At 51.5% G+C, this 11,153-nt stretch overlaps 4 protein-coding genes across 4 annotated transcripts; 2 read left to right on the top strand and 2 right to left on the bottom strand.

Moving 5' to 3' along the window:
• Window positions 1-794: 794 nt before the first annotated feature.
• On the top strand, window positions 795-2,218 carry T069G_05234 (cyclic nucleotide-binding domain-containing protein; the record flags this gene model as incomplete). The annotated part of the gene is made up of 2 exons (XM_056172444.1): window positions 795-1,454; window positions 1,526-2,218. 2 exons carry the CDS (start codon window positions 795-797, stop codon window positions 2,216-2,218), a joined length of 1,353 nt encoding a protein of 450 aa, XP_056029302.1.
• An 817-nt stretch (window positions 2,219-3,035) lies between these two features.
• Window positions 3,036-3,787, bottom strand: T069G_05235 (breast carcinoma amplified sequence 2 (BCAS2) domain-containing protein; the record flags this gene model as incomplete). The annotated part of the gene is made up of 2 exons (XM_056172445.1): window positions 3,036-3,676; window positions 3,751-3,787. 2 exons carry the CDS (start codon window positions 3,785-3,787, stop codon window positions 3,036-3,038), a joined length of 678 nt encoding a protein of 225 aa, XP_056029303.1.
• Window positions 3,788-5,339: 1,552 nt separating this feature from the next.
• Window positions 5,340-6,927, bottom strand: T069G_05236 (uncharacterized protein; the record flags this gene model as incomplete). Its single annotated transcript, XM_056172446.1, has 4 exons — window positions 5,340-5,562; window positions 5,629-5,785; window positions 6,072-6,109; window positions 6,518-6,927. The coding sequence occupies 4 exons, from the start codon at window positions 6,925-6,927 to the stop codon at window positions 5,340-5,342; spliced, it is 828 nt and encodes a 275-aa protein (XP_056029304.1).
• A 2,829-nt stretch (window positions 6,928-9,756) lies between these two features.
• On the top strand, window positions 9,757-10,662 carry T069G_05237 (o-methyltransferase domain-containing protein; the record flags this gene model as incomplete). Its single annotated transcript, XM_056172447.1, has 3 exons — window positions 9,757-9,834; window positions 9,928-10,569; window positions 10,624-10,662. 3 exons carry the CDS (start codon window positions 9,757-9,759, stop codon window positions 10,660-10,662), a joined length of 759 nt encoding a protein of 252 aa, XP_056029305.1.
• Window positions 10,663-11,153: the final 491 nt, after the last annotated feature.

Raw genomic sequence — 11,153 nt, forward strand, 5'->3', positions numbered from 1 at the left:
CTTATCCTCGTCTTCGTCTTTGTCCTCTTCGCGCCTCTCTCTCAGCTCTTCATCTAATCTCGCCGTGCTGCCGCAGCCTCGCCTTCGTATCCTTCGCCCGCTGCACCCGCTACTGCTGGTAGGTCACAAGCTCTCTTTTTCTCGTCTGTATCTCCCTTTCCGTCCTGCTTCCTCGGCTCCAGACGCAGCTGGTAGCGCGCTGGGTTGACGTTTCGGCCGCCACCGTTATTTTCTGGCTGTCAACTCGCTGCTTCTTGTGCCTCGTTTGCCGCCGTCCTGCAGCCCCCAGTCTCGCCCGTTTGCCCTCGTCTTTGCCTTCATTTTCTTCCTGTCATGCCTGCCCAGCCCATTGCCATGCCGCCCGATCGGGTGCTAGCGAGCCCTTGTCCTTGCTCTTCCCTCTAGTCGTTCGCATCTCGGCCTCCCCGGTAACGACGCCGTCCCTCAGGCCTGACCTGGGGGGCGTGCCAAAATGCCCACGACTTGCGGCCCTTGTCGATTGGCCCCTCCGTTTGAATTTCCCGTCCTCTTGTCTGCGATGGCGGGCCACCCGGTTCTGCACCCCGGCCGCCTGGTAGCGTGCTGCTAATTCTCGTCGCGCAGCTTCGCGCATACAAAACGGCTCTACATCCCAGACCCGCTCCCGCGCAAGCTGTAGGTCCAACTCACTCCGCTCATTCTTTACCTGTACCTTTCAAATACGCTCCTTCTGCGAGTTGCTTGTTCTTTCTTGTCGAGTTTTACGTCATTATCTGTTTAATACTTAGCCGTCACCCAAACACCCTTCACTGGTCATGTCTCTACCAGAAGCTTACCAACATGAGATCCAAGCTCTCAACCGGCAGGTTCTGCAAACCTGTCCTTCCGATATCCTCCAGTTCTGCGCCGACTTCTTCCTCTCGCGACTAGCATCCGAACGAGCGGCGAGCATTTCCATCTTCCGCGACCGAGGCACCCCCTCGCCAAGATTCTCTCCGTCGCCCACTAGCCACTTTGCAATGATGTCTAGCCAATTCTCGAGCCCTTTTGGGGCCAACGCCAACCCCTTTGGCGGCAGCACGTCGCCCATGGCATCGCCCAACGTGATGCACCGCGTCGTTGAGGAGGACGAGAGCGATCATCTGGCCCCCGGCGCCCCCTTGTTCTCAGGAGCATTTGGGGGCGACGCATCTACCGAGGCTCCACCGACCATGAGGGCCCCCCCTACCACCGATAGCTATCCGGCACAGTACAACTTTGGACGTCGGACGTCCGTTTCAGCAGAGTCGCTGAAGCCGAGCGCCGACAGCTACGACAACTGGACCCCTCCCTTCACCGAAAAGACCCCCGAGCAGGTTGAGCGACTCAAGCATGCCATCGAGGGAAACTTCCTCTTCAACCACTTGGACGATGAACAGAGCGCGCAGATTTTGGGTGCTCTTGTCGAGAAGCCCATCCCCGCCAGGGGCATCAAGGTAAGCAGAGCATAACAAGAAAAACACGAAATCCCCTTTTCTTTCATTTTACTAATGGGCACGACAAATAGGTGATTAGCCAGGGAGATGCTGGTGACTATTTCTACGTAGTCGAGCGAGGCTCGTTTGATGTCTATGTCAACCCCTGTGGCTTTATTGAGCCTGGCCCGGATGGACTGGGCACCAAGGTGAGCAGCGTCCAGGCTGGTGGTTCCTTTGGCGAGCTTGCTCTCATGTACAACGCTCCCCGTGCGGCAACCATCATCTCTGCCGAGGGAAGCTGCACCCTGTGGGCTTTGGACCGAGTGACATTCCGTCGTATCCTCATGGAGTCTACCTTTGCTCGTAGACGGATGTACGAGAGCTTCCTGGAGGAAGTGCCCATCCTGTCTTCGCTTACCCCCTACGAACGATCCAAGATTGCAGATGCCCTCGAAACACAAAAGTTTGCCCCAGGAGACGTCATCATCCACGAAGGCGACCCTGGCCACTCCTTCTACCTCCTCGAGCACGGCGAGGCAGACGCATTCAAGGGAACCGAAAAGGTGCTGTCATACAAAAAGGGCGACTTCTTTGGCGAGCTGGCGCTGCTTAACGACGCTCCGCGAGCCGCTAGTGTCGTGGCTTCGACAGACGTCAAGGTGGCCACGCTGGGCAAGAACGCATTCCAACGACTCTTGGGCCCTGTCGAGGGTCTTCTCCGAAGGACAAGGTATCAGGGCGTTAAGACGGGTGTGGAAGACATGGACCCCCTACAGCAGTAAGCTGCCACAAAGAAACGAACGAGCGAGCATCCTTATGTGTACGTTTGTATCGTTTTCAAGGTGTATAATGTCTGCACGGGTATAAGTTACAGGTGTGGTGATGACGCTAGCAGTTTAAGAGGCAGGATTTTCTGGACATGAAAAGGGTACCGAGCATAGATGGGCTCCTCAGATCGGTTCTACGGGAGTGACGGGAGCGGGCTGGGGCATTGGCAAAAGGGTTGCATTTTTACATGGCCGATTGCGAATTCGTGCAAACGACTGCTCGCTTTATCGGAGGCCCTATGTAACGGGCACGGCTTACCGGCGTTTTCGGGATACTCTTTGTTTTGCTTTTTTTCCTTTTTCACATTTTACGCCCCTAACATCTCCACCCTCGTTATTCTCCCTCCCTTTGAGACATTGTCTATTTGAGCAGATACCTTGTTTGATACCGTTATCAATGCGACCAATATCTCTTTGAGGGCTGACTTGGGGTGATTACACATTCTGATATTACCGTAATTCCCCTTTCCCCGACCTACTTTCATTATTTGTTTGTTACAGGAAAAGAATATATTGTACCTCATATCAAGATGTCTGTGTAGTTTTATTTTTGTTGTAGCTACCTAATCAAGGTCGTTTTGACGCCAGCTGTGCTTCCCGTATGTCTTGTAAATTGCAATGCCCATAACTGTCCATTAACCCTTTCCTTTTGGGAAAATAAAACTTTATAAGAGAGAGAAATAATAAAAGAGAATTTGAGCAAGAAGAAAAGAGTACAAAGGAAGAAAAGTAAAGTAAAGTAAACCAGAGTCCTATCTCTTTGGTGTCGTAATTAGGCAGCAGCATGCTCAGCAGCGGCAGCCCTGCTCCTCAGCTCCTGTCGTATCTGCTCCCTGAGTTCCTGGACCGCGATTTCCGTCTCGAGAACCCTGCCGACGCCCTCGCGCCAGTTCTGCTCCAGCCCTTGCATCTCGCCTTTCACCTCGTTCTGGCGGGACGCGCGTGCTGCGTTGAGGAGGTCCATGTCGCGTTTGGTGGCGGCGAGGTCGCGCTCGAGGCTGCGCAGTTCGGCTTCAAGGTGGTAGTTTGATAGGAGCCATGCGTTGCGGCCGTGGGAGTCGAGGAGGGAGAGGTTTTGGGCGCGGGAGGAGAGGTAGGATGAGGAGATGAAGGCGTTTGAGAGGGGTTGTCGTGATGCTTCTACTGCTGATGCTGCTGCAGAGGACTTTTTGGAGCGCGTTGATTTTTTTGTTGGAGGGGGAGGGAGTTCTTGGGCTTCGTAGCGGGAGAGGTCAAGGGGTTGGGAGGGTGCTGAGGATGCGATGCGGGCGAGTTCGGCGGCGATGGCGGGCGAGAAGTTTGGTTCTTGGGGGGATGAGGATGAAGGGGGTGGAGGGGAGAATGTGGATTGTTCGGCGGCGATGAGGGCGCGGGCAGCGGAGAGGGCTTCGGAGGAGGGTTCGGGGTCGATGTCTGTGAGGAGGAGGTTAGTTGGATATGGTTTTTTTTCCCTTTGATATTTGGTGTTTGGGATGGGGTGAACGTACATGGGAGGGATTCGTGGTATGCTGGTGGGACGGCCATTTTGTCTATTTGCTTTGCTTTTGGTGGGATGGTTGTATGGTGATGTGATTGTTGGTTGACAGGGCCGTTGTTAGCCGGTGAATTGGCTGACTGGTTGGAGAGAAAGTCGCTGTGGTGTCGCAAGGCTGAAGAATCTCGCGATAGCGATATCTTTTTTCGTTTCGAGATTGCTCAAACAGTGGTGCGAAACTTGGAAGAATAGGGTGTTTTCCAAGATAATGAGTCGATATTATTTAAGCCCGCAGGCTGTGGTTCCTTTCGATATATTGCTGCAAAGGGGGTTTCGAATGCAATCAGTTCAATGGAGTTTCTTGCTGAAAACAAGATGATGCAGAAAAGATGCAGCAAAGTCCAGCTTTGGGCCAACCAGCACGTGTTTTCCGCGACGCAAGGCTGAACGCTCAAGCTTATGTAATCGCTCCCGGCTCTGAATTGAATTGGGCGTTTGGCGTGTGTCGCCGGTGCACGGACCAGCATGCGGTAAAAGTGGGGGCTTGCGTCCGGGGGTGACGGAGAGGAGAAAAGAAAGAAAGACGAAGAACAGGCTTGAAGAGGCAGGACGTTTTGCTGCTGATGGGGAATTGCATAATCAATCATATCGATACGAGAGTATATACAGGGGTGAGAGGATGCATTAGTCGAGAAGCCAAGTAGAAGAAGTTGATATATCGCCTGCTTGGCTGGACTCTTTCTGTCGTTTTCCATCAATCTCCAAGGAACAAGGCCGTGTCTGTCTGTCTACATCACGACACACATTACTGGGCATCACTGCAGCACATTTTCCTGCCTCACGTCCACCCCCCAATTCCCAACACAAAAAGTGTCAGGTGTGCTGTGTACTCTATGCAGTGTGTCGAGCGTAATATCCGACTGCCGATACATTCCCCCATTCACCCATCGATCTGCAGCCTCTCCTTGGGCTATTCAACTTTGCATTTACCCCGAGCGGGGTACGCTGTCGTATCGGCGACCACCGACACGGTGAGTTCTGGGACGCTTGCTGCCAGTTGGGGCACGGCCTTATCTTGTTCAAGTAAGGCCTTACGTGTCGTCTGAGGGCATTGATTAATGACTCGGGCAAATCGCAGCTGGGATCGCAGCCGTTGACGTGACGCTTGAGGGGCAGCAGATAAGCATCCCGGTGGCTTTCAGAGCAATGTAAACAGTGAACCACTCTTCACGAATGAACGCAAGCTATCATAAAATGTTACACGGCTTTGATTGGTTCTATCAGAGAGCCCCAGCCTTCATATCGTTGGTAGAAAAATAAGGAAAGCGTATTATACAGTGATACATGTCATCCCGCCGGCAAAGCAACGTCACGGCGGGTATGTATCATGAATTTGGCCTCAGATGAGTGCCGTCATGTCCGGTTCCGTGGCTGTCATATCCCACTGTCCCATTCCTTCCCGATTAAAAGAAAAAAAGAGAAGAATAAAAAAGCTATAGTAAATATGAATCATGATGTATCGTGGGAGGGCATTCAGACAATCCCCGGGTAGGCACGACTAATAGTAGCGCTCTCTGGGGCATGCGAGACGGCTTGTCTCGTCTAGACGGAGTGGACACTCTCGGCCGAGTCCGTCTTGGAGAGGTCATCGCCGTTCTCCTCATCAAGAGGTCCGTGGAGATGCTCCTCAAAGAGAGGGTCAACCTCATTCACCTCAAACTTGGTCTTGAAGTCAGAGAGATGTTGGTGGGAGAAGCTGTTGGAGCGGCGGCGGGCATTGGTGAAGCGGAAACCCTCATCCACGACTTCTTCGCCGGCGCTTCCCCTGTAATGGAATCCATTGTTAGTAGAGTGAATCATGCGGTGGAACAAGACCAGTGTAATGACATACCAGTTGCCTTTACCACAACCGTCCTTCTTGACCTTCTTGGGGTCAACATCAACGTAGCCGCTCTTGGCGAAGAAGCGAGGCAGGTTTTCTGTTGGAGAGACACTGCCATCGGCAATGCCCTTGTGGTCACGGTCGTTGTACTTGTGAGAACGAGTCACTGTTACAGGACGACCAGGTTAGCATGTTGATCTCGGCAAGATAGGCATCATTGGGAAAGGGCTCTAGGCTGACTGTTTGGGTGATGTGTGGTTGGTTAATCAGGATCTGATGGAAAAGGCCCAGACAGTTGGCCTCTGATGTGATATGTAGATGTAATTGTAGATGCTATGCGGTGTGTGAGAGGGGCGAACGGGATGGAGGAAAGGAGAAACGTCGCAGCGTAACAGTAATAGGGAGAGACATGATACAGATGCGGGGGTGCGTAACTGCAGCTGGAAACTTACTTTTGATGGATGGATGGCGAGAGGCGACAAAATGAGAGCTAGGCGCAGAAAGGGTAAGACGGAGGCAGAGCGGGGGGGATCAATGGCGACGAATTGGCCGGAGAAAGATGGTAGAGGGAGACAAAGTTGGAGTAAGGGTGAGGAGGCGTTGCCGGAACGGGTGGCAGTGATTTTTTGGCTGGCACCGTTTATGGGGTTGTTCTGGATGGAAGAGAGAGATGGAGGGAGGCGGTGGCTGGAGAAGTTGAGAGAGTTGATGAATTGGGATTGGAGTGTGTATGTGGTTGTTGTTGTTGTTGGTTGTTATATGAGGGAGAGATGGAGATATGCAGAGGTTATATGCGTGTGAGAGATGTGATGAGATGAGTCGGGAAAAGAGAGCTGTGAGGAAGCTGGGCAGTTTGGGCTTTTGTATGTCAAGGTGAATGGATGCAGCATTCTATCACAAGGTGTCACGCGAGACGTCTCGGGGGTGGCGCCAACAGACGGGAGAAGGAAGATCAGCCAATGGCGAGGCTGGGAGGGCCGCAACGGTGAAGTGAATTGGGCGGGATTGCTCAATTGACTTGGGTAAGAAGATGGAAATTTGTTGAAGCAATCGCTGAGGAGAAGAGGGGAGGGGGTGGGCAAAAGTCGATGGCGTCAGGTACTGGCCATGTACCGATCGCCCGCTGAGCCCACCGAAATCAATCCGCGCAAGCGGCGAGCCAACGGGTGACTCTACCTGCTCATGACCTGCGGTGACCTGCAGTTTTGTCGGGTTCGAGGCCGTGTACTCCGTGCGTGCTTCCCTGCTTTTGCCGCGTGCGTTCTTGCCCAGAACGACGAGTGGCTCAATAGCATTAGATTGGATCATATATCGCGTGACCTGACGCAACAAGCGCTACGCTGTGCCCTTCCGCCTCCTTTTGGGCCTCCCTGCCCGCTGAAACTTGGATGGTCCAGCGGGTTGCATTGCATTAAATTTGAATTCAATGGATTGCACAGTGCAGCGCAGCTCCTCCTTCTTCCATTTGTGTCCCCCCAATTGTGATCAATTCCTTCGCTCCCAATTGCTTCTTCAATTGACTTTCCAATTGGGCTGACGCTTGTTGCTGCACCTCTGCAGTCACGCACCCGCCCGCTTGCGGCACTGCTGCCTTGTTCTGGACCCCTGGGCCCCGTTTCCCCAGACTTTAGTGACGTTGTCAAGTGGACTTGTGCTCGGTACTCGAGGCAGGTACTGGGTACGGTCAACCCGGTGAGCCAGCCGCAGCCCAGCGGGGTACGGTGTACATGCAGCGGCGGTAAATGCTCCGTGCTGCCCTCTTGGTCATCTTAGTGCAGGCGCCATCGAGTGCTCCGTACAACGGAGTACGAGTACAGCTACAAAGTGCGAGTACGAGTCAACTTGGTCCTATTTTGCGTCATCTCAACTACAAGCAAACAAACAAACCAACGGCCAATTCTAACCCAAATTCCCTGCTGAAACCGGCCGAGATCAACAAACTCCTTATCGGTGCCTCGGCGGTATTTTTGGCTCATCATTCAGCCTCCTCCCAGTAGCGTTGCCTCTTTGCACGGAGCCCCGGTTGTGGAGACGCCGTGGCAAAGTCTCAGCCGAGTGCTTCCGTGTCCGGGCGAACAAAAGCAAAAACATGGCCAGACACCAGCTAAACGTTGGCTAATTGAAGACTCCACTGGTCCCTCGAGTTAGGAGTCATTCTCGGCCATGATCTGGAGAAGAGGCCACGTTTATTGAATAGACAGGACCACTCTGCGGTTTGGTATGGATAAGTAGCTGTCCGTCGTTGCCGATGTCGCTCGCTGCAGGGAGGCACTGCGGGCGAGTCGATGGCAGGTGGCAATGCGAGTTCTCGGAGTCATCCGAATCCATTTGCAATATATTGACAGCTTCGAGGCAATTTACGGATACTCGTATGGAGAAACTCCCTCGAACCTGCGCGGTAAACGGCATCCACCAGGCACATGATGTCTTCAGCTGATGTCGGGAATTGAGGGTCCAATGTCTCGGCCAGGCTTCCGTCATTGACGTGACATGAGACACAACACGACCCGTACGTGTCTTGAATGCAATTGGGAATATAGACTACTACTGTGTCGTTTTGGACACATAGTCTTGAAAAACATGCAAGGGGTAATGGAAGGTAGGTAATGATGTGACTGTCAAGTTCTTTGTACGGCAAATCAATACCGCTCTGCACTAGGATTGACTCACATTGTGTAAATATTGAATGTCATACATGTAATGCACCCCTAGCCTTGCTTATCTGGACATATGATGTAAAGATTCTCTCCAGCATTCTCGCAAAGGCTTTGTAGTTTTATAGGGGCTAAGCTCTTGCATGTGGATTTGAGCACGGCTGACCGGCAATCTAGTTAAGAAGTTGGGATACTTCGACGGCAAAACATATATGGGCAGGGGCTGGTTGATCATGATTCCTGACGAAATGCACGAAATGCTCCATCACCACGCTATAGACGACAAGGTTTGTCTGGAAATTGGCCAAAGGAACCACAGTGAACTTGGTGATGTTCTCTATATCCATTGCCCCCGCTAGTCGCGAAAGGGGACTTTTTAACGGCCGGGTTTCTTATTTGACCCTTCCTGAAAAGCAATTATTTGCATGAAAGCTTCTTCTTGCCATGTTTACAGAGATTTGTTGTTTGCCACCTCCTGCTGCTCGAAACGTAGGCTCAACTGCGGACGTGACGAGAACAGAGACAGGGAGGGCAGCATGAGCTAATACCCCTGAGTAGATCATCCGCCATCTCCTACAAGTTACCACGCTGTTTAACACTTCTATGTGGATGATTCTAAAGAATATTTTACTGGCATGTAAACCCTTTGCTCCAAGGAATAGTCGAGTGTCAGAAAGTTCTTGATAATACCATTTGCCACACGTATATGTGCTAGACCATGCTTCCTCTGGCATCTACATCAAAGCATGCTGCTCGTACCAAAGCAGCCAACAGGAGAAGGAAAAAAGACACTCTCGGCTATCACAATCACAAATTGGCCCTACGTAATACCCGAATCACAATGTTTGTCCATCTCAGTCCTCGGCATTCCACAGCTCCGATCTGATCGCGGGGTGTTTTTATCGGCAAGAGTCGCACAAGAGGGAGATTGGTCGCAGACGCACAATTCACCTCTTGCGCAGGATTTCACGTCATGGATGTGTAGTCAGGTAGACGGCGTTCAAATTCAGGGGTAGGTAAGTGTGAACACGGCGCTTCCTCACACGCATCCTTGACTGACTCTGGTCTACTAATCCAGCGAATACCACGTATTGCAGTAGGAAAATAATATTCAACAGTTAATAATTAATTACAACAGCACCATTACAAACCTCGCTTGTGTGGTGATTAAACTCTGTGAATCGCAGCTCCAGCTGTTAATCGGGAGCTTCTTCAAAGGGTACTAGCACATGCACACAGCGGGGAACTTTTGAATCCTTCGTCACTCTTATAAATAACACACACAGCTTCCCAGTTCAACTTAAACCTCCTTTTTTTCCTTTTGATTGTGTTGCACTGAAGCTAACGTATTGAACTCGACGGAAGAACTAAGGGCCAAAATAACCACAATCTGCCTTGACCTTTTCTTATAAGCCGTGAGCTTATTCCATCGTCATACATCTTCCCCTCCATCGCGTGGCAAAACTACGAGCCCCCTTCCAAAATGGACCACCCACCAGAAATCGTTGCGCTGCTTGAGAAATATCCCTCATTGAGGGGGCCGATCGAGACTGGCGTCGAGGTATTATTATTTCCCCAATACTGTTAATAAGGAAAGAAAACTGTGCGCAAAAAAAGAATTATGAGAACATCGCTAAGCTTCCCCTTATTTTAGTCTCACGATGGCCGCGAAGAGCGACTGCTCGCCTTCATTCTCTCTCACCCCCATTTGCAGGACATGAGGGGCAATCCCTCTAAACTTCTCTCCGTCATGGACGAATACTCGGCCAAGCATGACTTCCTCATCAGCATCGGCGGTCACAAGGCCAAGATCATGTCCGACTTGGTCACCAAAGAAAATCCCCAGACTCTCGTCGAACTGGGCGGCTATCTGGGATACTCGGCCATTCTCTTCGCAGACACCATGCGCCGCAACAGCAAGCCAGATCAACAGCCGCGCGTGCTGAGTCTCGAGATGAGCAGCGAATTTTCAGCCATTGCCAGAGAGCTGATTATGCTTGCGGGGCTGTCCGACATCGTCAAGGTCGTCACTGGCCCTGCGGAAGAGTCTCTGCGGAAGCTGCATGAGAAAGGCGATCTAAACAAGATTGACTTTTTATTCTTGGACCACGTCGAGGAACTGTACGTTTCTGATTTCAAGGTCTGTGAGGAACTGGGACTTTTGCAACAGGGCGCGGTGATTGCGGCCGACAACGTGGTGAAGCCGGGCGCCCCTGAGTATCGCAAGTATGTCAGAGACCACCCGAGGCTGCAGAGCACCGCAGTGGTGGGATTGATTCAGCCTGGGGATCTCGAGGTAAGAAAGAGTTTCAGTCTACGGCGGAGTGTTTTGTTACTGACGTTAGTAAAGGATGAAATCGAAATCACCCATGTTACGAGCTCTACCTAAACATTTGCTGATGATGCTTGGTTCGAGAGATGCAGAAGGCAGGCCGTTCACTACATTTACTGATCTTGGATTTAACATCTATCGAACTCAACTGCTGCCATGCAAGAGATGTGGCGAGGTTTCTCACTCCAGGCATCTCATCTAACACGGGCACACATTCTCTCAAGATTTCTCCTTGTTTACACTAAAATAGAGGAGAGAGATCTCATTCCGCTATTATTTATTGATTTGTCTTCACAGCATGATACTCTTTGTATGTTTAATGCATAAGCGATGCAGTTCGTACGTATGTAGCATGTAATTTTCAGCTACCAAGAAACAGAATGTGACTCCGGCGTGAATGGAAACAAACCACCAGTGGAATCATGGCTTACTGGTGATGCAAAAAAAATACATGAGCAGCAATAAAAAGGAACAGTCACCGCGGCAAACGCGAAAAAAGAAACGACACCTGCAGGATTCGAACCTGCGCGTGCGAACACAATGCCTAT

The sequence above is a fragment of the Trichoderma breve genome, chromosome 3 (genome assembly GCF_028502605.1).
Source record: "Trichoderma breve strain T069 chromosome 3, whole genome shotgun sequence".
Taxonomy (NCBI): Eukaryota; Fungi; Ascomycota; class Sordariomycetes; order Hypocreales; family Hypocreaceae; genus Trichoderma; species Trichoderma breve.